Source organism: Falco cherrug, chromosome 11 (assembly GCF_023634085.1).
Source record: "Falco cherrug isolate bFalChe1 chromosome 11, bFalChe1.pri, whole genome shotgun sequence".
NCBI lineage: Eukaryota > Metazoa > Chordata > Aves > Falconiformes > Falconidae > Falco > Falco cherrug.
The window spans coordinates 32,991,589-33,015,794 of NC_073707.1; the positions used below are offsets into that span (position 1 = coordinate 32,991,589).

At 40.1% G+C, this 24,206-nt stretch overlaps 1 protein-coding gene across 1 annotated transcript in view; it reads right to left on the bottom strand.

The window, feature by feature from the left end:
• ARHGEF26 (Rho guanine nucleotide exchange factor 26) overlaps positions 1-24,206 on the bottom strand; it is a 58,655-nt gene that overhangs the window by 29,137 nt on the left and 5,312 nt on the right. The window contains exons 4-5 of the mRNA XM_005440180.3: positions 18,329-18,385; positions 14,458-14,618 (exon numbers count right to left, since the gene is read on the bottom strand). Of these exons, the coding sequence (XP_005440237.3) occupies positions 14,458-14,618; positions 18,329-18,385 (218 nt within the window). The remainder of the gene's footprint in view (positions 1-14,457; positions 14,619-18,328; positions 18,386-24,206) is intronic.

Sequence of the window (24,206 nt, forward strand, 5' to 3'; positions counted from 1 at the left end):
TACTACAGTGCACAGTTCTCTCCTCACTCTTCCCCTTTAAGCGGTGCCACAAAATTTTCCAATAGCCTGGCTGCTTCGTGCAGGCAGCCCTCCAGCAGCCTTCTGTCCTCCACCCATCTTATTTCAAAGCACAAAATATTTCAAGTTGTCGCTGGCTTGCATTATGCTACATACTTGGTTTTTTAGTGTCAAGAGCAGCACTAACTGGCAAAGCACACAAAGTTGCTATAAGATCTCATACGATCATGGACAAGTACTACAGTTAACAGTTGCCTGAAATTTCACTGGCACTGGCATCCAAGAAGGAAATAAAAAAAAAAAATTAAAAAGTTTCCAAGTTACACAGTCTACAATTTCTCACGAACCAGATATCAACCGCTGACCACCATTGGCTGCAGACAACTGCAATTCATTTCTACTCTACTCAGACATGTTTATAGTTGGGAGAACTCGTCGGTGCGCTGCCAATTTACTCTGCTCAGGAAATTAGGAAATACAACATTTCTTCCTGCTGTATATGTTATGGCACGCTGACAGGGTGTGTGACCATGCTGGGTTACAACTTCCACTTTTAGAATCTATCCAGTCACAGTCACTGTAAGGAACAGTAGAAATCTTGGATAGTAATTTTTTTTTTTTTTTAAGACAATAAAAAGAGAGGGACAGAGAGAAGCAGCATTCCCAAGTACCACCCTCCACAGAACGTACTATTACCTCTGGAAACCATGCATCAAAGTTTGATTAAAAGGTTGTCTTTTTTTGCATCCATCTGCTAATTACAATATCAATCAGTGATAGACGCATCATAAAAACCTTTTTCTTAAAATTTTATGACAGAATCTCTCAAAGATCAGTACTGAGTGCCTGAGTGATTATATTCAATATAACCAACTACAAATCGGTTGCACTGTGTAACTGGCTTTTTTTGCTTAATATCAAAAAGATTTATTTAAAGCATCTGTTTCTGGTAAATCCAAAACTTTCCTGGTTAAAGTTAGATCCAATTCAGTGAAAGTCAAACAGCATCACAAGACAGTATTTGATCTCCCTCATCTTGCCCTTATGTTGTTTAAAAGAAACATCCAATTTGTAATACTCAGGCTCCCCCTCCCCTAAAGGCTACGTGCCAAATTTAGAAATACAGGTTTAACTCATATCCTGCTTGTTTCTTTTTATAGTACAGGATCTAGAAACACCAGAGATCTCACCAGTACTGGACTTTGCCCATCTCTAAGACAAGAGTTTCCTCAAAGTTTTGGTGGGTCCTGTTAAGGGTGTTCCCATGTCCTTAGGTAGATTGTTAACAAGCTGGTAATTGCCACCAGGAACAACATCCTAACAGGCTTACTCGGGCAATTTTCTTAACCTGTTTTTTTCTACTCATTAGCACTGCTTTAATCAATGACTGATACCCACAACTTTCTCAAAAACTCAAGTTAATTCAGCTGTACAAACACAAACGTGCAGTGGTACACGCACAGTTACAAACAATTCCTACAATTCCCCTTTATAAGGCCTCAACAATGTCTCATTCCCAACTGCAAAACTCCCATCAACAGAGTTCTACTTAAACAGGTGCCATGAACCATTCTGGGCAACATTTCTTCTCAACATTTACTCTCCCATCACCCCTAAATAAAGGTATTAGCTGGGCAAGGCTTACATTCACATGAATACTACATCTTGCTATCTGAATATTCCAGAACTAAATTGTACTGAATTAAAAATAATTCAAATTAGGCAGATAAAAGAGATTTTTAAATCAGCAGTCAAAAAACAATTATCTTACAGAATCAATTATTATCTGGGAGCAAGTAGCATGTAGAACCAAATGACAGCACGTAAAAGGAATATACAGAAGGGTCAGAGCTACTGCAAAAAAATTAACAGTTTATTTACGTCAAGGGTCACTACAGAAGACAAGTGACAGCAAAGCCTTTGCGGTGAGTGAGACTAGGAAAGAGCAAGCGTGGTAGAAGATCTGTCAGAAACCAAAGTAACTGGGGAACACCAAAAGCCCCCAGAATGAGGTGATCAGCACCTGAGAGCAATAAGATTTATGAGGTCATTTTATTCTGTTTGCAAAACGACAGAATACATGCAACAGCACTACTAGGCTGGCGAGAGGGACAGATGGCACGGCATCCTTGTGGGTTTGAACACGGGTCATTACGTAGCGATCGAATGCAGGTTCTCAAACATTTATCTGACTTTTTCTACTGCCAGCGGGTTCATGCAGCTCTCTGTTGCCTGCCATGCTGGACAGTGCTGTTGCTCCTCTGGCCAACCCCACACTCACTGAAAGCATCAGTCCATGACCAAAGCTGTTCAGTATATGGAAGCCAACTGCAGTCTGGCTTGCAGCTCGCTTATTTCAAAGTTCATTATTATTACTGTTCTTGCTTAATGTTTTTAAGTCATAATGACCTGTATGTCTGGCATAAAAAAGATTATAATGCGGATTTAGCTTCATAGTGGTGTTGCTGCTGACAACATTACTGCCCACTAACACAAAAAGCTGCTGCTGGAATGGAAGCAAGTACAATTTAGCTGCCTCCTCTTAGCAAGAAGGGAGCTGACAAAACAACTGCTAATTTCTGATAACTTCACATCAAAGTAATAAAAATTTCTGATCAGCCTCTCCAAATCTGTATCTTCTCATCAGGAACAAAAGCTTAACATCTGCATTACAGATCTGGGTTGGTTTTGTTTGCTTTTGATTGTTTTTTGTTTGGTTTGTTGGGGTTTGGTTTGGTGTTTTTGTTTGGGGAGGGGGGGTGGTAAAATAAGGCTTTCCACAAAAAATTTTATGCTGAATCAGAATCAGAGCTCTTAGCAAAACAATGGCTGCAAAGAGGGCATTTAAAGTGAGGGACTGCATCCACAGGCCTTTGAAATAATTTGTTTGTTACAGGGGTTAACCTTAAGTAATGGAAAACAATAATACATACACACAATACACACAATAATACATGCACACACATCTATTTATAATGCCTAACACCACAAAGCTAATAGCCCATAAAAATACCTTTTGTTAGGCAATATCCACTGAGCGATTACAAAGCCAAACAAGGGGGGTGGGGGGTGGGGGGAAGGGGGTGGGGAAGACCCTGACAGCATATTCATTCACTCTTCAACAAAGTGGCACAACTGTCAGGGAGCCTCCCCCCCATGTCACTGCCCCAACGGTAAGCTGCCTGCCTTTTCAACTCTGCACAGCATTCCGGCAGAAATCCAGAACAACAAAACGGCCGTGGCAACCCTGCCAATATATTTTGTTACAGTGAGATTCTTGAGATAGCAGGTAAGTGCTCACAGCATCTAGCTCAATGGATGCATTTCAGAAAAACAGATCTTGATTCAGCTGATTAATACCCACTGACGAATGAACACACAAAGAATGCTCTGTGGCACCAGAAATGTAAATCTTTCTGATCAATGAGGACATCGCAACAGGAGTCTTCATTTTAAAAACCTTTCCCATGCCAAACAAAGTAACGCTTTTTACACTACCGAGAAGCAGCAGGGTACTGTAGAGGAATTTTTAAAGGACCTCGGTCCTTTAAAAATTCCTCTACAGGGTACTTCTGCCTGTCTCCACGAGTCTGAAAAGTTACCTACATACTCACCTGTCACAGAACAAAAAGATCTCTTGCATGTCACAATTTTTAAGCCATTTTGTGAAGCTTTCTAGCAACAAGGATGAAGACTTTCCCCATGTATATACCCACTAGAACGGCCACACCAACACACACAGCAAGCAAAGACCTCAGAGAAGGACTGGACACGTCCCACCCCTCAGCCCTGGGCTGTCACCTCTAACCCCTAGCTCCGAACAGCCACCTGTGGGCAAATACCGACGCTGCTGCATGCAGGAGAGCTAATCAGTCCTGCTATCTGGGAAGAAATTTCTGTTAATATAAAAACTGAACCATACACAAATACAAACTAAGCACTGCTGAGTCTTGAGGGAAGCGAAATCAGCCAGGGAACTCTCCAGCACAGTCTAGAAATAATGGTGATTTACAGAGCGCTCAGGAAACTCTTCAGAGAAAGTCTGGCATTTGTCATCTTGTTTCCAACTACAACCCCCCACCCGCTCCGCCAGGCTCCTGCCCCACCTCCCCAGAGCCCAATGGGCACAGCCCCACAGCAGCTCCGGGTTCATCTCTGCCCCGGGGCAGCCCTGTCAGGCTGGCAGCTGCCTGGCTTCGGCAGCTGAGGGCACACGGGTTCGAAGTGCAAGTGTGCTCCGCGCCCTGCGCCAGCGCCGTCTGAAGGAGAGCAGCAATGCCCGTCACCAGCAAGGCCAAGGGGCAGGACATGCGACACTGCACACCTTCAAATGCTGCTGGATTCCTCCTTGTGCCATCACAGGCACTTCAGCCTCTTTCCTACACATTGGTAGCAGTTACCTGGGGCAGCAAACTATCACACATGCTAGAAGGTAGGGAGAAAGTTGCAGGTTTTGATACTGCTGCACATAAAGCTGCTTTTCCTATAAAATGTATAAATAAACACCTGTATACACAATGTTCATGTTGATACAGCCACACCTATAGCAGAAGTTACAGCACAACACGCAGGAGGCAACATTTCCTAGGTGTAAACACTGCACAGACCTGCCTTGCTGTTGGCAAAGTAATGTGGAACAACATAACCTAACTCATTACCTGCAATGAGAGCTTTCTCCTCACAAATTTCAAGTTGAAAATCTCATCTAAACAAAGCACACCAACCAACAATACATGAGAGGAGCCAAGGGAACACCTGTATCTCTACCACCATGACAGCACTTCTAGACTTAACAACTCTGTGCCTTTTACACATGGAGGGCAACAGCAGTTCTCTGAAACAAGACTGACATCTTGAAGACTTCTCAGTCTCAACCAAGAAAGGCTGCTTTGTCACTCCTTATCGGTCTCTGCACAAGGAAAGCAGAGATGCAAGGTCGGGAACTGTTGGACATCCATCCACTTTACTACCAGAGAAATATGCAGATAAATAGCTTCCCTCTTCCTGCAGCAACAGTGTCTCTGGAAACTGGTGAAAGATTCGTAAGCTGCTGCTAGAACAAGCCCTGCAAGACCAACCACAAAGCACAACTGCTTGATGGGATCTGTGTGAGCACTAAGTTTCAGATGCTCACGACAGTGATGCTCTGCAGGAAAGGATGCGTAAACACCTACTGGATAAATAGTTTTTGGGTTACAGCTGGAAGGCTTTAAGTATTTTTGTTCTACTGTCCTTAAGCACAAATATTCTCATAAAGAACTCCCTATGCAGAGGTTCGGCCACAGAAGAAGAGCCAGAGGTTCCACGAAGTGCATTACAAATGCTGCTGTGCAATTAGTTTTTTTAACAGAGAATATGTTTTTACAGAATATAGGAAGGGGTTGCAGTACAAGTAAGTACTGTGGCAGATGGCAGCTTCATCCATAGTTACGGCAATGCCAGCTTCGACAGCTCCTGTCCAACTTACTCATTCCTTTTCCTACCATGCTCTTTCAGGTACATCAGCACAGCTGCTCATGGGCTGAGAGCTGATGAGATCTGGAAGCTGCTCTGATGGGGATGCAAAGGAGGCAAGAGAAAAAAACCTCTGACCAGGTTTGCTTTGCAAGTTATTTTTCAGCTGTATCTCATCTGGCTGGTAGTTGGCTGACCTGAGGGAGTAATGGAGGAGGCGGGAAAACTCCAGGCACCACCAGCACCAAAACTACCCCTTTTACATCAGAGTGCAAAAAATAAAAGGATACAAATAAACTCTACTACGCTGGTCCTACAGCAGCCCTCTACAACAGAGGGGGCTGTTACAACTCTTTGGGTTAAACTCACAGTTTTAAGGCCATTCATCTAGAATATGGTTTCAATCCTTGTTTCAAACAGTATTTAATCTCAAAATGAGTTATTTTTATTTGATGCCAAAACTATCTGTTGCTGGATAACACAAACCATCTTAAGTCACTGGTGAAGGAAGGCAGGGGGGTTGGGTGGTTAACGTTAAAAACAGTCATTTAGAAGACAATTAGGTAGAGAAGTATCAGTTCTTAGGCTGAGGACCTCAGCTAGAGAAAGAAGTATCTCCAAAAGTACTTGAGACAGAAGTAAAGGAAAAACTGACCACGAAATCCTAACGACTGGCAGAAGAGTTCTGAAAAGTAATCTAATCAGAAGAGGAAAGGTTCTAAGGGGACCTGACGGTGAGTCTCTCCTTGGAAGAATCTGGGACACTGAGTTACATACCATCTGTGCTGCATTTCCACAGGAAGATAAATTGACAGTACAGCGCTTCAGTCATATTTTTTTCAGAAAGGACACAAAGACAATTAATTTGTCAACATAATTTTGGCAGTAATGCAACACATGAAGAATACAGAGAGGACAGCATGCAGATTAAGTTTTGAATACAAGTATAGATAGGCTAGAAAAAACATCACCTCTTTCTAGAGAATTCTAGTAAAACAAGTACGATTCTAATGGCCACTATTCAATAATACTGTTTCTGTAAATTTAAAATAGAAATTGAGTTACCTTTCAGCTGACAAACACCATTGATGTCATCCAGCAACCACAATTAAAATCCAGTAAAAATGCACACCCACCATCATGCAGCTGAGATGGCACAGCAACTGTACCACTGTAACCAGCATCTCACAGCCTCGGGTGCTTTGCAGTTGTTTTTACTGAACCCTTTCCCCCTGAAATATACACTATTCCGCAACATTTGCTGTCAGTCCAGTTCAGGCGAGAAGGAAACAGAATCATGTTTTGCAGGAAAAAAAGGAACCAGAGACAGCATTACACAGCACAGGCTGCCAAGGCCTCAAGAGAAAACCAGAGTAGCACAGAGAACAGCCAAGTGGTTCACAGTGCAGCCAGTATCCTGTGCCTTTTCAGGTGAGCTCAACCCCACCACAACAGTTTAAATCAACCCCTACCACAGACGAGGGTTGAGCAGGACTGTTCTTAGTTCTTTCCTCACCTGGCATGCAAATGCTTGAGAATATTGTCATCATATTATTTCAGAGAAGTTAAGGGGAAAAAAGAATGCATTGAAAAACGACCTTGATTTACTGCAGAAAATTCTTGAGTAAAACTCATCAGAAGAATGGGTTCCCCCTACCCTTCAGGCAGTACTGCAGTTTGTGATGAGAGGACCTTCATCTGTTGCTTGTGATCTGGGCAAACAGTAGTCATTTAGGTTTTGATTACGCGGCAAAAAGAGCTGATCAATACAGGATACATCTACACTGCCAAGTAAGAAAATCCTAAAATCCAAACAAGATACTTAATCTAATACTTCATCATGTAATCTCTTTCAGAAACAATGCCCTGAAGGGTCTACTCAGAGCAAAGCAGGAGGTGGCAGCTCCAGGGATCTGGAAAACACTGGCAATTCGGTTGGTTGGTTTTTTTTTTTCTTTTAAACGTAATCCAGCTACATAGTGTCTATTTTAATTAGCAAAGTAAGTTAAGACAATCATCAACATGATCTGAAGTTCTCCTTAAAAAGATCACACCAGCTAGTACAATTTTAAATGGATTAAACCGTGACTATACAAAGCTTGACACAACTTTTCAAGATCTGCTGGGTAGAACACCATGGAGGCAAGGTGCTAGAGAGAAACAAAACCATGGTTACACAGTCAGCATGTAAATGACTCCTGGGACACAGAAGATTTTCTGAAGAAATACAAGTTTTATGCAACTAATGTTTACACTTCATATATCCGGCAGGGGGGATATAACTGCATAAATGCAGTTTAAGGTTTATGTTTATGTTGGTGTTTCTTGAAGATACTGTACAGTCCACGTGACAAAGTAAAGCAAGTTTATTCTAGCTTCTAGTCCCATCTAGCTTTAATAGCTGGCTTCAGGCTGAAGCTAAACCCATTGGTAACAGAGACACAACTGCAAATGCCCTCCACCAACACTTTCTGCGCCACACACAGCGTTACTGAAGACTCTCAGACAGCCTCTCCAAAAGTCATTTTTTACAACACCTCTGAGCAGGCGTGAAGGCAAAGATAAAGATGCCTGAGCAGAGACTGTGAAATCTAACACACGCTATATTTAATTTCACGGAGGGTCACACAAGTCTGAGACAAGCAAACCGTGAATAGATTCAGTTTTCTTTGCGATTAGCTGGCATTCCTACAGAGGGGCACCTGAAATGGAAAACACTGACAGCCTGACAGCTTGAGCAGGACTCTACACAGGACAGAGGGGAACGTACAGAAAAACACTTCTGTCCACTACTCTAAACCAGTGTTTTAATATAACACTAACTGTTTCAGAAAATCTTTTCAGAGTTAAACCCATCCCTATTGGCAACCCCCCACAGCTCACTATCAGCAGTATCTTGGGCTGAGAAACTCTTCCATAGGTGCTAGCCAAAAAACCACTTCCCTGCTTTGGTCACCACTGTGGCTGCAGGTGACACATCAGAGCTACAGGAAAGGAAAGCTCTGGGATCAAAGTCTGGGTTACCAGGAAGGGCAGCGCAGCAGCAGAGGGAAGAACAGGCTCACAAACAGTGTCATCATTCTCCAGTCACTGTGGCAGAGTCACTGTCCAAATATGTTCCTGTTGCATCCTCCTCCTACACGTAGCAACAGCTGGCAACAGTTCAGTCTATTTGTACAGCACGAAAATACACATGAAGGTGATGCATGCAGATCTCTGAGTTCAGGGTATTCTTTTCAGTATGTTTAAGTGAATAAGCTTACTCTATTTTCTGGGAAACTATATTTTCTTCAAGGGCACTTTTTGTATAGGTAATTGCCAGGTATTTACTAAATTAAGTATTACACAATGCATATATGTATATGTACAAAAAATTCTAAACTTGTTCAAAAAAAAGAAACCATTCTTTCTCTTAAGTTCTGTTCACACAAGGAAATGAATGGAGGGAAGTATGATTCTGTTCAGATTTGTTGTTCCTGAGTGTTGAAGTCATATCTAATCTTGTCTCCAATAAGGAAGCTAAACTATAAAAGAACAATCACTGGGTCAGGAATGCAAGTACCAGCTGCGTATTATTTTAAAGCTGCGGTCTACCAACACTGCTAGTCATTTGCAAAGACACAGTGCAAGTCAACTCAGAGTTATTTCAGCTGCCAGAAGAACCCTCTGAACAAGTACCTCCTAGATATTCAAGCCAAAGAGTTCAGCAATGAGTGCTGATGCCAGAATGAACCATGAAGGAAGCAATCTGAGGAAACACAAGGATAAATGCACTGTCTCAAGTCATCAATATGATGCAAATCCACAAACGTGTTCTATGGGCACATAAATTTAAAGAAAAAATACAGTATTTTGCACTCACTGCTCTACAATACTTCCTCCAGAATCCCTGGAATCTCCTGACAATCAAAAAAGGCCCCATCAGTAGTAAAAGCAGATTATTCAGCTAGGCTGGGAGAAAAGCAAAAACCGCAAATGAGGGAGAAAAGCAAAAACCACAAATGATAAACGTAGCCATGCTCTGCAACACCTCAAGAACCCAAGCATCACCTGTGGTCAAGTGCTCACCAACATCTGCCATGGGTACCAGTGCTCACCAGCATCAGCTTCTGCACAGAGCCACAGACACCCCACATCCTGCTTCCACATCATTTGGGAGGATTTTCCCCCCCATTTGTTCCCATTACTCTGTCCAACATAACCAACATCACTCAGACTTACTGATAAGGAAGCTGCTTATCCGTGTCACAATGTCCCAGTATGAACATCTTTGAAAGGGCAGAGAAATTCTCCCCCAGAATATACCTCAGTGCCACTTCACCAACACAGTAACCACATGCAGCTGGGTGCCCTCAAGACATTACTCAGCTTTCTTCAAAAACTGCTAATGGCCACAACTGGGATAAAACACCGAACACAGACTAAGTTTATCAGTCTAGACCAAACAGGAAAAAAGGATGTTAATGATTTATACCACTGTCACCTGGAGATCAAATTGGTGATCTGTAACTTAGGAATAATTCTCTATCATTGTAGTTCACCTGAATCACCCAGGGTCTACTCACTGTATTTAAGTTTTTATTTTTACTTTTTTTGTTTTATGTGGGTTTGGGGTTGGGTGGTGGTGGCGTTTGCAATCTTCTAAAGAAAGTGAGCAACAGAACTCTGCATTCTCTAAAAGTAATCTATTTAATGTCTAGTTAACTGATTCAATACACACACTCCTTAAATAAACACTACGACTGTATTTTCCTATGGAAAAAGATGAAGCTGGATCATTTAAGGTATGCTGGGAAGAGGTGAAACATGAACCTGATTTACAAAACAGTCCTAGGAGAAAGCTTACCTGGCTCCTAACTTATATTCACACATACAAAATTAAATTGAAGATACTCAGATAAGACGTTAACGTACCTCACAAACCCACACAAGCTTCACTACCAAAGTCAAGACAGAGTTTAAAAAGTCAGACCTGTCAAAACATTTTTTGTTCCTGCTTTTCCCTGCTAATCTTGTGATACTCTATAAGCTTTTTGCCTTTCGCTGACCTAATGGCAGACAGAAACAATGCTAAAGCTTTCCTTTCTCCTATAAATTTGCTGATTTGACCCGTCAGACCAATTGTTCTTCAAGGCATTTCACTAATTTCCCTGTAACTCCCCTTTCCCAAGCCAAGCTCTTGGGAAACTGACCTCTTTTGCACTGCATACTGAGACTGGAGAGTTTTTCTCACTAGTAAGATAGATTGCACAGTATTCTCAGACTACACAAGCACAGCACACAACTTTTACTGCTGAATAAGCTGGCCTATGGCATCCTCCATCACATCTCTAACAGCTTGCACTGACTCAGGTTGCAATTTGTGGGATTTTGTGTTCGATCAGTTATGAATTCCCCTATTACACATACAGGCAAATCCGCAATAAAAACCTTAAGCTTTCTGAAGCCACCTTACAAGACATTTTCATAAACAAACACATTGTATGCTGCACAAATTATTCAGATCAACTCTTCTGTGTTACAGACATTCCAATAAGCTCCCAAAAGCAGAGGCTGTCTTTGCTGTCTGTACTCTGCTTCTCACAAAGGCAGCTTTGTTCCATCAGAAATGGCCTTGTCATGCATCAGAAGCATATCTTGGCATTTCTAGAGAGTTTCCATTAAACATGTTCCAAGTCAAAGTTCCTAGATATAAGCTTTAAGCAATTTTGACTAAAGATAGTATTTTTATCAGTTCATGTTCCTCAGCTCACCAAACCTTTGTCTGAGCAACCAAAACCACTGATAAAAATATGTTTGAGTACAAGTGTGGTTAAGTAAAGGAAAGGTTGCCTAAAATACAGCATAACGGAACAGATCTTCAACTTTATTGCAAATTTATAACAAAAGCTTGAAAATGGGAAGCAATAGTTTGGAGATACCAAGAAAAAGGCTTCTGTTTTAAAATCACTTTCGTTATTTACACAAATGAGGTTGTGAAAAGCAGCACAAAGTTTTGTTATAGTTTAACAGTATTGCATAACTCGGGAAATAAAGTATGTTTTCATTTAAGCTTAAAAAGGAGTTACAAATTCTGGTTTTACTCCAAGCTATAAAACCCCCAAGTTCTTAAACCGTTAAGACTTCCCAAACAAGAAAGAATTAAGATTATAATTTTAGGATAGTGTAGTATTTTTCCATTCTCCCACCACGCCCCCATCCCACTTCCTCTGAAGACTGTTAATCAAAAGGGTTGTAAGAATTCCCCTAAAAATATTGCTTCCCCCACCTCCATCTCTGCTTTAATTATTTTAAGTAAGAAATTTAAAAGTGGATTTAAGTGACTTGGAAGGCTTATTCAACAGAGGGAAAAAACCAAACACACATCTGTTCACACAGCTATTACTAGTATGGTCAGCTGTATCTTAGAGAAACAATCCAAAGGAAAGGCAACGTCTGCACACCAATTAAACCTTTGATTTCTATTAAGCCATCTAAAAAAGATGGCAATCACCCTCTAATATATGACGGTCCTGTGACATCAATGTTTGTCTAACAAAAAACAGGCTCATGACACTTTTACAGTTCACATTTTGTCTAAGGAGAAGACTGTAAATTCCTTGAAAATAAGGTCTTTGTTAACCTGCACTCACTGAGAACACTACTGTCACACCACTCTCATTCCTGCAGTAGCTGTGGATTCAGACAATATCCAACTTCTGGCAAAAGACCTCAACTATGAGAGAAACAAAAGGGAACAGGGAGATGGAGAAATGATTGTACACCCAATAAGTCCAAATATACACCTGTTCTGTATCTCCTAAATTAGGTATGCACTTGACACCATACATTAGACACTCTCACATGTATGCTCCATGAAACTAAATCTTATTACTGCATAAACTTCAGAAGACAAAGTCAAACTGCTGCACAAAGAGGTAAAATTCCACAGACTTCACGGGGTTTCAGAGCAATAGAAGCAAGAAAGGCCATTACCATGACTGTGAACATAAAACTTGAAAAGTTCCACAAAGTTAAATACAGGTTTAACGCTAAAGAATTCAGAACATCACATTTTCTACAAGAAGGAAACAAAAAAAAAAAAAAAAAAAAAAAAAAGCTGAAAAGGTAGGAAGGTCTGGCTCCAGAAACATTCCCAGCCTGAAAGATTCCTTATCCAACCATTAGCCCCATTTCTGAAACGATGCTAGTATTTTTCTGTTCCACAGGTAAAGAGAGAGACATTTAAAGCTGTACAGTGCTATAGTTATGATCAATCAGTATCTTAACTAGGCCATCTGCATCCTTTAGCCATTGTGCTTGAATTCAAACTGGAAATAAGGTCTATGAAAGGAAGCATTGACATTTTTATTTTTTAGTTATGTAGACCCCAGTAATTCACCTGCTGTTACTACTATTAACCAGGCTAAATAATGTACAAATTGAAACAAAGCAAAGCCTCATTAAACAACTGTTTGAAGTATTCATACCCTGCAGTACACCGTGAGTGCACATACATATGCATGTCCTGTATTAAATAATCCTGGCAGTAATTACCAACAATCATACAACAGACTTTTCAGCGTTTGTATCATGTAAGATCTGACATTTCCTTTTTGTAGTGTGCCCGTTTTTCTTGTTATTGACTTTGTACCAAAGGAACTTATATAATAAAAACAATAAAAAGAGCACAGCAGATCATCTTCTTTTTAACAGAAATACATGTCTCTGGTGTCAGGTGCTATGGTGTGCACAGCACTGTTCATAAACAGCAAAATGCCTACGCTGTTTACATAAAAGATACCACAGCCACACAGTATGCTGCACATTGAGTCCTCAGTAGAAAGTAAACAGTGATTCAACTGATTAAGGAAAACACTGGCAAGAGTCAGTTCTTAAGGGCAAGTATGAAACTCTTGCTCAATCCTTAGCAGTTCAGTAAGGGCAGACCAAGTTTAATTCAACAGACTGTAAAGACTAGGTACAAACGCTTAATGTATCAACACTGAGCTTTGGAGCTGTTTAGATTTGAAGGACGCTTATTTCCACTAAAATACACTATGTTCTTTCCTTCTTACCAATTTTCAGAGAAACTAATACCAAGCCTACCCCATTAAATGGGGCTCCAACATAGTGGCAGGGTGAGTCTGTCAAACTCATGCGGCATGTCCACTGTTGGTCGTACTCTCCATCTTCAAACTAGCACAACAGTTTTGGAAGAAATGGTTACCACTAAAACGGTTACTTGAGATTCCAATAAAAAACTTGCTTTCATGTTCAAACAGGTATTAAAATAACCTGACATCTCCAGTTCAGCCTACCTGCAAGCTCTCCTTACTAAATCATACACGCAGAAAAATAAACAACTTTAAAAATGCAGTGTTCTAGCAAGAAAAGCTAAGATTTTTCCAAATAACAGCAAGATGCTTCAGAGAACAAGAGTGTAGGTAAGGCACAGCTTGAGTCTGCAAATACTACCATATATCTTAGCCAGCACTAACCAAAGTTCTACTATTTAAGGAGCTGTCTGTGAGGTATGTAAGGAAAATATAATCCAAATAAACAGGGGCTTACTCGTATTACGACAGAATCTATGGTCAGCAAAATAAAACCTTAGCTGTTTGTAATATATGATTCTTTAGCACTGCAGAGCACATACTTGGTGCTCTCAAAGAACAGAGAATCAATTTCCATTCTGATTTATTTACAGCTTATAAAAAACTAAGACACTGCATATTAATATGTGCAGCATTTGATTTCTCTTCTTAAATTGTCAGGCCTAAATTTATGCTGAATTTGCTACTTTGCAGCTGTTCCTCTGATGTGTGGTAACACTAAAGACATTATTCTGTACGCTACATTTCATTACTTGTTTGAAATGTTTTTTGACTAGCAGTAATCAGATATAATTTTAAAAAGTAAACAATTTAAATCTAAATTTTAGATTTTATTTCTAATCTAAAATGCGTACTTTTTTTAAATGTAGAAATGCATTGCTACACTTACTTTTTGCTTGCTTCATAAACATCCGTGATATTGGAGAAAAGGTGATGGCTCTCTGTTTTGGTCATCGTAAGGCTCAGTTCCCTGGAATTTTTAAACATCCGGATGAGAATCTCCAAGCTCAGCAAATAAGAATGCTCAGAAGATATCACTTCAAATATTGCCTGCAAAGCAGAGGGGGAAAGAAAAGACTTACTATTGACTACACTTTCTTTTTTTTTTTAAAAAAAAAAAAAAAAAAAAGGAAAACGTGGAGGTGGTGTGCAAAGAAAAGTTATTGGATATAAGCTAGAGATTATACCGTAAATATTCATTTCTATGATAGCTGCATCATTTACTTAGAAATAAGTTATTTAATACAACAAAAAAAATTTAAGTGTCTATATTAGACTTTTCAATGCAAGCACAAACAGAGAGTTTGAAAACAAAAAACCAACTGTGATCACTCCCCATTCATACTCCTGAAAGGTGGGGTTTGCATTTGGTTTTTTTAGCTAAAAAAACCCCAAACATGTCGGTTTTTCTGTGGTCCAGTTGGAAGCTTTGTATCAGTCATACTACTGTTCACCAGCCAGTATTTGCTTTTGCTCTTTTTTAAGCAGAAGCTGCTGCATTATTTACTTGAAAGTGTTCCTGGGTAACAGAACTCTGCTTACTCAAGCATCTGCCAAAAAGCAAAACCCTTTGCAAAATTCAGGTTTTAGTCTTGTATCAGCAGCGATATCTTGGTTACTTTCAAAACATCAAGTTAGGAGCAGGCAGATGAGAAGCTGAGCTATCTGCAACAGGGGCAGGAGCCTAGAGGCAGAGCAGACAGGAGGGGGTAACAGCCACAATCCCCTTTAGTGATTAGCGACCAGACACCAGCCAGGCAGCCCTCCAGTACATTCCCTCACCTTCCACAAACAACTTCTGCTTTATCACCCTACCACTTTCTAAGTAGCCACTGTAACTTCCATCAGCAGGCTGACATACAAAGCAAACTTTTAATGGATTTTGGACTTTGAAATCCACATCTTTGTTCCATTGGAAATTTTCATCTCTCAAATAGAAACCATTTCAGCTTTTAGACACCTTTTGCCTCCCTAGGCTTTATTTGTTGTTAATCTAACAGAGTTCTTGTATGTATATACATGGAAAAAAGTAAATAGTTTTTGTGAACCCTTCTGTCACAAGCTCCACACCAAGTCACATTTGTCATCAGTGCCACATTCCAGGCATTACTAGCACAGAATAATACCACCAGCAGAAGTAATACAGCTTTCTTCTCAATATAGCTAATGGCAATACTTGTGCATATAGTTTCATTAGCTACTTGCAACTAACTTCCCTAAGCATTCTCAAACCAAAGGAGAAATAGATACTTTAAATGCTGCAGTGCACAAGTTAAGTATTTGGAAAGGCTGATGCCCATGGCTCTGCATATACAGAGAGAAACAGAGAGAGTGTCTTGCAGCTGACAGGCTGCAGGAAGAGCTCACTGAGATGGGCTGATGTATGTGCTTCAGAGGAACCCTGCTCCTCCAGGGACAGGTATAAAGTCAAGGGCGACTACAGGCAGGTTGAAGGTGGTCTCCCTGGATATTGCCAGCTGCGACAAACTGTACCGGGAGTGGGGTGGGGGGAGAGCAAAATATTCTGCTGGGAGTATTTGCTCCTAAGATTTCTTAAAACACTTCAAGCCTAGTGAATTCTGGTGGTGTTAAGGTAAGTTTTTCATTAAATACAATTTCTCTTGGGTATCCTGAGACTCAGTGTTCCCAGACTCTGCTTTCAAAATTACTCTTGCTCTTCTAAAAAAGTCTTCTTCAAAGAACTGAGATTTTAATAATGAAATAATAAGTTCTGGATTTCTTAGAACCTGCTTTAGCTGAAGCCTTCAAGATTTATGCAGTCCAAAGACAACTGCACTCCACAGAAAGCCTACAGGACCGTTATATGTACAAGGAAAGGAAGTCTAATGTACTTATCAGTAGCCTCTGTCTTATTACCTACCTAAAAAGCTGAAGGGATCTTGGTAAGAGACACAGCAGCAGATAGGTTACAGCTACAACATGTTATTTGCAGGAGTGAGTACTGCTGTGCAAGAAGATGCACAAACGTGATGCTTAAAATGACATTACATTGCCTGCTTGCCAACTCCCATCAGCCTCAAGAATCTAGAGCACATATACATAAATCAGCCAAACTCTGGTGGCAAATCTACATCCTGCTTGGCTAACAGAGTGCAGAAAGGTACCTAAAATGGGCATTCTGGCCTCTGCCCAGCAGTTAAGTTTCCAGTCTTCAGTCCAATATATATTTAGACAAAGATGCACATCCATCCATCTCACTAATGTGTTCTGAAAGATGGGATGTGCATGACTGTATGACATTGACATTTAATCAAGGTAGAAAGCAAACAAATTATTTTTCTACAGTGACTATATTACAATGGCAAAAATAATCTAATAGGGTATAAAAAGCAATTTAAAGAATAGATAACGAATAATTGATAAAAGGCAATTTAAAAGAAATACAACAAAAGCACGAGTTGGCAATACAGCTAGGAATATTTATTTAGGCTCTCTCTGCAGGAACAGGCCTCTAACATTCAAATAAAAAACCCTCAGGCTTGAAAACATTTTTTTGGTAACATTAAAAACTTTTCATTTAAAAGGCATCTAAAGAACTTGTTCTCTTTGACAGGATGTAAATATGACTCCCAGAAACATAGACTTAAGGCTCCTAAAGGATATGACTGAAAGAAATGCTTTTGTGTCTTAAAGCTTCCCAGCAGGAGGAGACAGAAAAGCAGAACACATGGCCTGAACTGCTGCACAGCCCCAAAAGATAAGCAAAGAACTGGAACATGATAAAAGACCCCCCAAACCATTGTACAAATCCCACATATGCAATACAAGATGTTTCTGTATTTCACATATGAACACAATAGCTGTAGGTCATGCAGCTAAATTAATATTTGAGGCTTGCTATACACATCTGTGGACTTCACAGAAAACCCCAGTCAGGTCTCACTCGGCTACACTCACTGAGGTATGTCCTGAAGATAATGAAACAACCATGGCAGGTAATGCTACAGTGTTTCTACTGAAAAAAACTTGGGGTTTTTTCCCTATTGAAGGACATACCTCAAGAACTGCAGGTATACAGTTGGCTAGGTCAGGCTATTCTTTTCAACACCTCTCATTCATTTGAAATAGACCCTGTAAGTAAGGAAGGAGGGTAAAGCAGATAAAGGGGACAAAAGGAGCAAAGAGGAAGAGGAAAGTGGATAAAGAGGACAAAAGGAACAAAGGGGAAAGAGACAGAGAGAGAAAAGGTAACTACATCAGTAATTGCTGCTGTTGTCTGTACTGTTGACAGCATGGATGCACCTACTCCATTGCAGAATGAAAGGAAAAAGGTTAGTTACGCCAGCTACACAGTGCTCGCAGGTTCAAATTTGTTCATAGGATTAGTTACAACTAAGAGGCACTGTAAAAAGCTGTTAATTTTTCCTCACTGCCTTTAAAAATGTGCCACCTCCTACCCTCTGTGAATACAAGGTTAATTTTACACCTTCCCCAGCACAGCATGCAGCAGTGCCTGCCTGCTGCTACTGAGTAGCCACCAACCATGCTACATCTGCTGGAGTGAGCGTACCTAGGCAAGAGCTGCAGCGGGTTGGTAGGAGACCTGTGGCAGGGGGTCATGCACATCAGCAATAGACAGGTTTTGTTTATTTATTCTCCCTGAGGAAAGACGGCACTTCACTCTAGGACAGAAAACAGCCCAATGAACTTGCCTTCTTATCAACAAATAGAGTATTTAATCAGGCATGCAGTGCGCCCCTAAACAAGCAACGAGAAAGAATGTTACTTTAAAGGAGTACCTCCTGTCTTTTTCTTTCTTCCTGGCTGATCACTTCAGATAATCCATTCTTCTTCACCTAAAAAATAAATCAGGTTTTTTTAACATGTTTTGTAGAAAAATGTGATTTTTATATATATATATATATGCAGGACTATCAAAATATTGCCCTAAGAATGCAGCTGAAGAATCTATTCATTTCAGAAAGACAGCAGTGAACTAGCAGAAATGAAATAATTTTAAAAAGTTAATAACATCTGTCATTTGACTTACCAAAAGAAGTAAATTTATTTCATTAAAAACTATCCCAAGACACAAACACAGAACTACTGCAGCAAAAGCACGCACAGCTGAATCATGGTGACCCTGTACAACCTCCTTGGATTTCACACACACACAGAAGCATGAAAACTACTTTCTCTTTTTAAGTTAGGTTTCTTGACTGACACATGTACATCACAAGGTTTGTTTTCCGACTTGCCCTGGATAATCTTAGTGCCTTCATTTGTTAAACACCTAAAGGCATAGACAAACTATGTAGACAGGTAGATTGTTGGCCAAAAAATTATTCTGGAGGAGCTCCAGCTTTACTATAAACAACATGGCAAAGTCCTGAGTAAATACCCCAGTATTTCTATCCTCAACCCTACGATGACACCTCCCCCCACCCAGCACCCTACAGCCAAATCAGCCAAGACAAGTTTGCCCCAGCCCTCCGTATGCAACCATCATGAACTCCAGCTGTAGCCATTTTCCACGAAACCTAACAGATGCACTTTCATGCTCCCATTTCTCTTTCAGTCTTTTCCAAAAGCTCCCAATGCACTATCATCATCAGCTTTCTCTTCTTACTCCACTTGTTCCCTGGAATTTTAGAGGATGTATTATTCCTCATTTTATGCCTGCCTACCAGGCACCACAAATCTGAATAGGAGGCTCAACAGTCAAGATGGCACAAGAGGCTCAACAGTCAAGATGGCACAAGGTTAACAAGTGCCACACTTTGGTTTGCATGCACACCAAAGTATACACATGCACGTATATACTTGCAAAAATAACAAATATTCCAGTGCGCGAGCAATTGTTCTTGTGAACTTAATTGAACTTGTGAACTTAAGCTACAGATCCCTCACCACAAACATACACTTCTGAATACCAAGCAAGAATTAAAGTACCTTTCAATCAACAACCTGAAAGCTTTAAAGCACTCACTAGGAAGCACAATGTCACTTTTTTCTGGGTGCAGTGGAAGACGTTTCTAAAAATATGCCAACACAGGAAATACCTATGAACATATCCAAGAGATTTCAATGCTTCCTGTTAACAGAGCAACTGCAAATTTCCAGTGAGGTCACTGCGGCAACCACTGTATTAATGTTCAAAAAGTGTAGCTGTGTTTTGTGATCATTATTCTGTCATATATGGATGTGTACATAAAAGTATACATATAAATTAATTGCATAAGCAAATGGCTCAACCTTATATTCTTAATCAATGGCAACGCTTCCAAAGAGGCCCAAATATGGAGACTATTTTTGGCGCACAGTGAAAGAAAATTCAATTCCTATTCCAAAATGTTTTAGCTGAAATAGCCTAAAAATTATATTTATCATACTATGCAAACAAAAAGTTAATATAAGCTTAAGAACATAACCAGAAAGAAGAGGCCCAACACTACAGCTACTACCGCTGACTTACTGTCCCACTGGACTTTTTCCAACTCACTTATGACTGATTCAGCCGCAGAGATGAGGAGGAAAAGATGAAAAGAACAACAGGTTAACTCTGTGGTTAAGTACAAGACATTCCTCCAAATACAGAGGTGCTGGATGGGGGTAACTCACCAGAAATATTTCTCTGACAAATATAGGAAGCAGCTGCACCATAAACAATTTTAACATAAGCCCTCTGATAATGGGAGAGAAATGGGAGCTAAAGCAAAGATTAGCCCTGAAGATCCTCAACAATAAAACCAGGCAGCTTTTGTATGATACCACAGGGAAGAGGCAGTCATGGAAAGGTGACAGTGCGAGTGGCTTGGTAAAGCAACTTAGAGCAGCTTTTTAAATGAATAAGAAAAACCACAGCTGCACTTTTCCCAAGCCAGAGAAAGAGATGATCAGAAAAATGAAACACAAGATGACCAAAGCTTGGAAAGAGTTTCAGGTTAGAGAAACAGCAGTTGAGAGAACATGCAAAATCTTGATGCAGCGCTACACAAACACATTGAACCTACTGGGTATGAGATCAAATACATCAATAATTCTAAGAATTACCCATGCTATGGGACATTGTTTCCAGTGTAGATCTCAAGAATATTTGTAAGAATCATAGCAGCATTGACAGTAGTAATGAAAAGTAAACATGCTTCGTATCTCCAGGCTGTATGGTAAGGACCTCGAAAAACACACATTTAAGTTCAAAGTCCACCAGTCAGACACAGTGGTCAAACCCTGCAGCATGTTTCCCAGGGAGGTGGCGAGGTCTCCACCCATGGAAATGTTAACAACCTGGACACAGTCGGACAACTTGCTCCAGCCAACTCTCCTGAAGCAGGGGTCTGGACAAGATCTCAAGGGGACCCTTCCAACCTAACTGATGCTGTGATTCTTCGAATGCACAGTAACACACATTGTCATTATCCATACCATACCAACTGAATGCTGCATTTGTTGGAAAGTAAACACATTTAATATAGTGCACAAGTTAGTATCACTGCCTATGATTTGCTGGAAATCTTCACAATTATCGAAAGATACTTTTCAAATATATTTGGAAATATTGGTTATTCTCCCTAAATTAAACTTTTAAATTAACAGATGAAGGTTGCAAGGAACAGAGATAGTAGATAAGGTAGCTCTTTACCTAGTCACCTGCTTCACTACTGCTAGCTGTCTAATCTGCAACAGGAAGAAGGTTCAAGAGAAGAATTTGAAAGGAACTGGACTTAAACAGCACCCCATTTCAGAGTCTGTATATGTTCTCTGAAAAGCTCAATCTTACTTTCACATGGGTGCATACACTGCAGGAAGAGAGAAACATGTTTTTATTATTATCATAAAGGATTCAACAACTCTATACATGAAGGTTTCACTACTCCCCTCAAATGGCAAGTCTGGTCAGAACTGACTGCATCAGCCATCAAGCCTGTATGGCCAAAGAAACATCCTGCAGAAAGAGCAGATTCATTCTGCTGCCTCCCCCCTCTATTTCCTAGCATAGTCACTCCTAACAAATACCATAAATGTATTATTCTCCTTCTTTCCTAACATATGTTGAAACCCAATACTTTGACATTTTCCAGCTGACCTCCTGTTACAATTCCACACTCGCTTTTTAATACACACTGACAGCATGTAATTTTTCCAGGGAGTTATAAACAGAGACACTACAAGATTCAGATTCCCATATTTTGTTTTCACAGTCCACTACCTTTTCCCATATACTCCCCACCTCCATCCTTGTAAATCAAGTAAAGACACTGACCAAGTCTGCTGTGCTGGAAATCGTGAAGAACAAGCTGGTTTGTATAACTGTAAGCATGGCATAGGCATGGCTCTCTTACTGAAATGATCTTTGTACTATTTTGGTCTTGCAACAAATCAATGTTTTTGAAATTATTATTATTACTGAATAGCATTCCTCCCAAAATACCTCAGCTGTTGAACATTTAACTGCTGGTTTGCCTAAAGGCAGAAAAAAACCTGACTTCATTATAAACAATTTTTTTTGCAGCATTGAGCAAATAAACTACATTTAATGTACTTTCTTTGTTGAAAAAAAAAAATTAAAGCTAATCTTTTCAAAACCACATTGTCTTGCCTGCTTCATAATTATTGAATCAAAGAGGGATTCCTATTTCCATACCTTAAACAGCAAAAGGTCATCAACACCTGTAAGACAGCTCTTCTAAACAGACAACATAAATAGCCTTAGAAGATATTGCTGAGGCTTAATAACTAATCTATACAGGATATACAAAGACAATGGCCCCAACTGTTGAATATTCTAGGTGATCGTAGAATCACTGAATCATTCAGGTTGAAAAAGACCTTTAAGATGATCCGAGTCCAACCATTAACCCAGTGCTGATGTCACGTAACATTCCAATGCTGCATACAGAGATGAAGTTCTGCAACATTCTGCAAGTTACATAAACAAAAACCAACAAAACCCCAAACCCTTCATTTTAGGGATATCCCTCTAGAAGCCACAGAAATGATCAAAGGATAACAAAATTAACCACAGATTTATTTACAGTTCCTTTAGTCTCAAAATCATGCACATGATGAAAGCCTGTTGAAATATCAACCAGTATCATTAATTTACTAGCAGGGAAGCTAGCAAGATTACATTACTGATTAAAACAGCTGAATTCTACTTTGTTTAACAACGCTACTAAGAAAAAGCCACTGCGGATGCTTCACGGACTGTGCTATGGGTAGCAGAATACCACTGTCTGAATACTCAGCTTTTTAAAAATGGTTTCCATTAATACATGCAGTCAAATCAACCTAGAGTAGTAAGGTAGGTAAGGAGTAAGGTAAGGAGTAAGGTAAGGAGTAAGGTAAGGAGTAAGGTAAGGAGTAAGGTAAGGAGTAAGGTAAGGAGTAAGGTAAGGAGTAAGGTAAGGAGTAAGGTAAGGAGTAAGGTAAGGAGTAAGGTAAGGAGTAAGGTAAGGAGTAAGGTAAGGAGTAAGGTAAGGAGTAAGGTAAGGAGTAAGGTAAGGAGTAAGGTAAGGAGTAAGGTAAGGAGTAAGGTAAGGAGTAAGGTAAGGAGTAAGGTAAGGAGTAAGGTAAGGAGTAAGGTAAGGAGTAAGGTAAGGAGTAAGGTAAGGAGTAAGGTAAGGAGTAAGGTAAGGAGTAAGGTAAGGAGTAAGGTAAGGAGTAAGGTAAGGAGTAAGGTAAGGAGTAAGGTAAGGAGTAAGGTAAGGAGTAAGGTAAGGAGTAAGGTAAGGAGTAAGGTAAGGAGTAAGGTAAGGAGTAAGGTAAGGAGTAAGGTAAGGAGTAAGGTAAGGAGTAAGGTAAGGAGTAAGGTAAGGAGTAAGGTAAGGAGTAAGGTAAGGAGTAAGGTAAGGAGTAAGGTAAGGAGTAAGGTAAGGAGTAAGGTAAGGAGTAAGGTAAGGAGTAAGGTAAGGAGTAAGGTAAGGAGTAAGGTAAGGAGTAAGGTAAGGAGTAAGGTAAGGAGTAAGGTAAGGAGTAAGGTAAGGAGTAAGGTAAGGAGTAAGGTAAGGAGTAAGGTAAGGAGTAAGGTAAGGAGTAAGGTAAGGAGTAAGGTAAGGAGTAAGGTAAGGAGTAAGGTAAGGAGTAAGGTAAAGTTCTGTCTTTGCCAAATAAAGGACCCTAAACTGGACCTTCTCAATTGTATTGATTGTTATGCAAAACAAAGACCAGTAATTGATCAGGACTTCCATGTCCCTCTCATGAAATGAAAAACAATGTTTAGCAAAAACAGCAAAACCCAACCAACCAAACGCAAACAAACAAACTAGCCAAACAGGACTAAATCCTGTTCAAGGTTTAGTCCACACAAATTTATTGAATGGTACCACAAAGCACAGTTTTCGCTCTGAGTTTACACACTGTTAGGATTTCAACCTGTCTTTTCAGGCTGGCATTACCTCATTCAGAACAGCCAGATACAGTAACATGCATTGGCGTAAACCGTAACTCTTCTGAGGACCTCCATCAGCACAGCTGCCAGCACCCTGTGCAGGTAAGGCCTAAGCAACCACCTCCAGTGATTGTGGAAAGTACAAAGTTAGGGTCTTAAATTCAATGCACATACAAAAGAGACATGCTTGATTATTTTTTTTTCCAGCATAGTTGAAAAAGAAAAGAAAAAAAAGTATCTTAAAGCATAAAATTGTGAAATATTAATTCCTTTGCATTTCAAAGTTG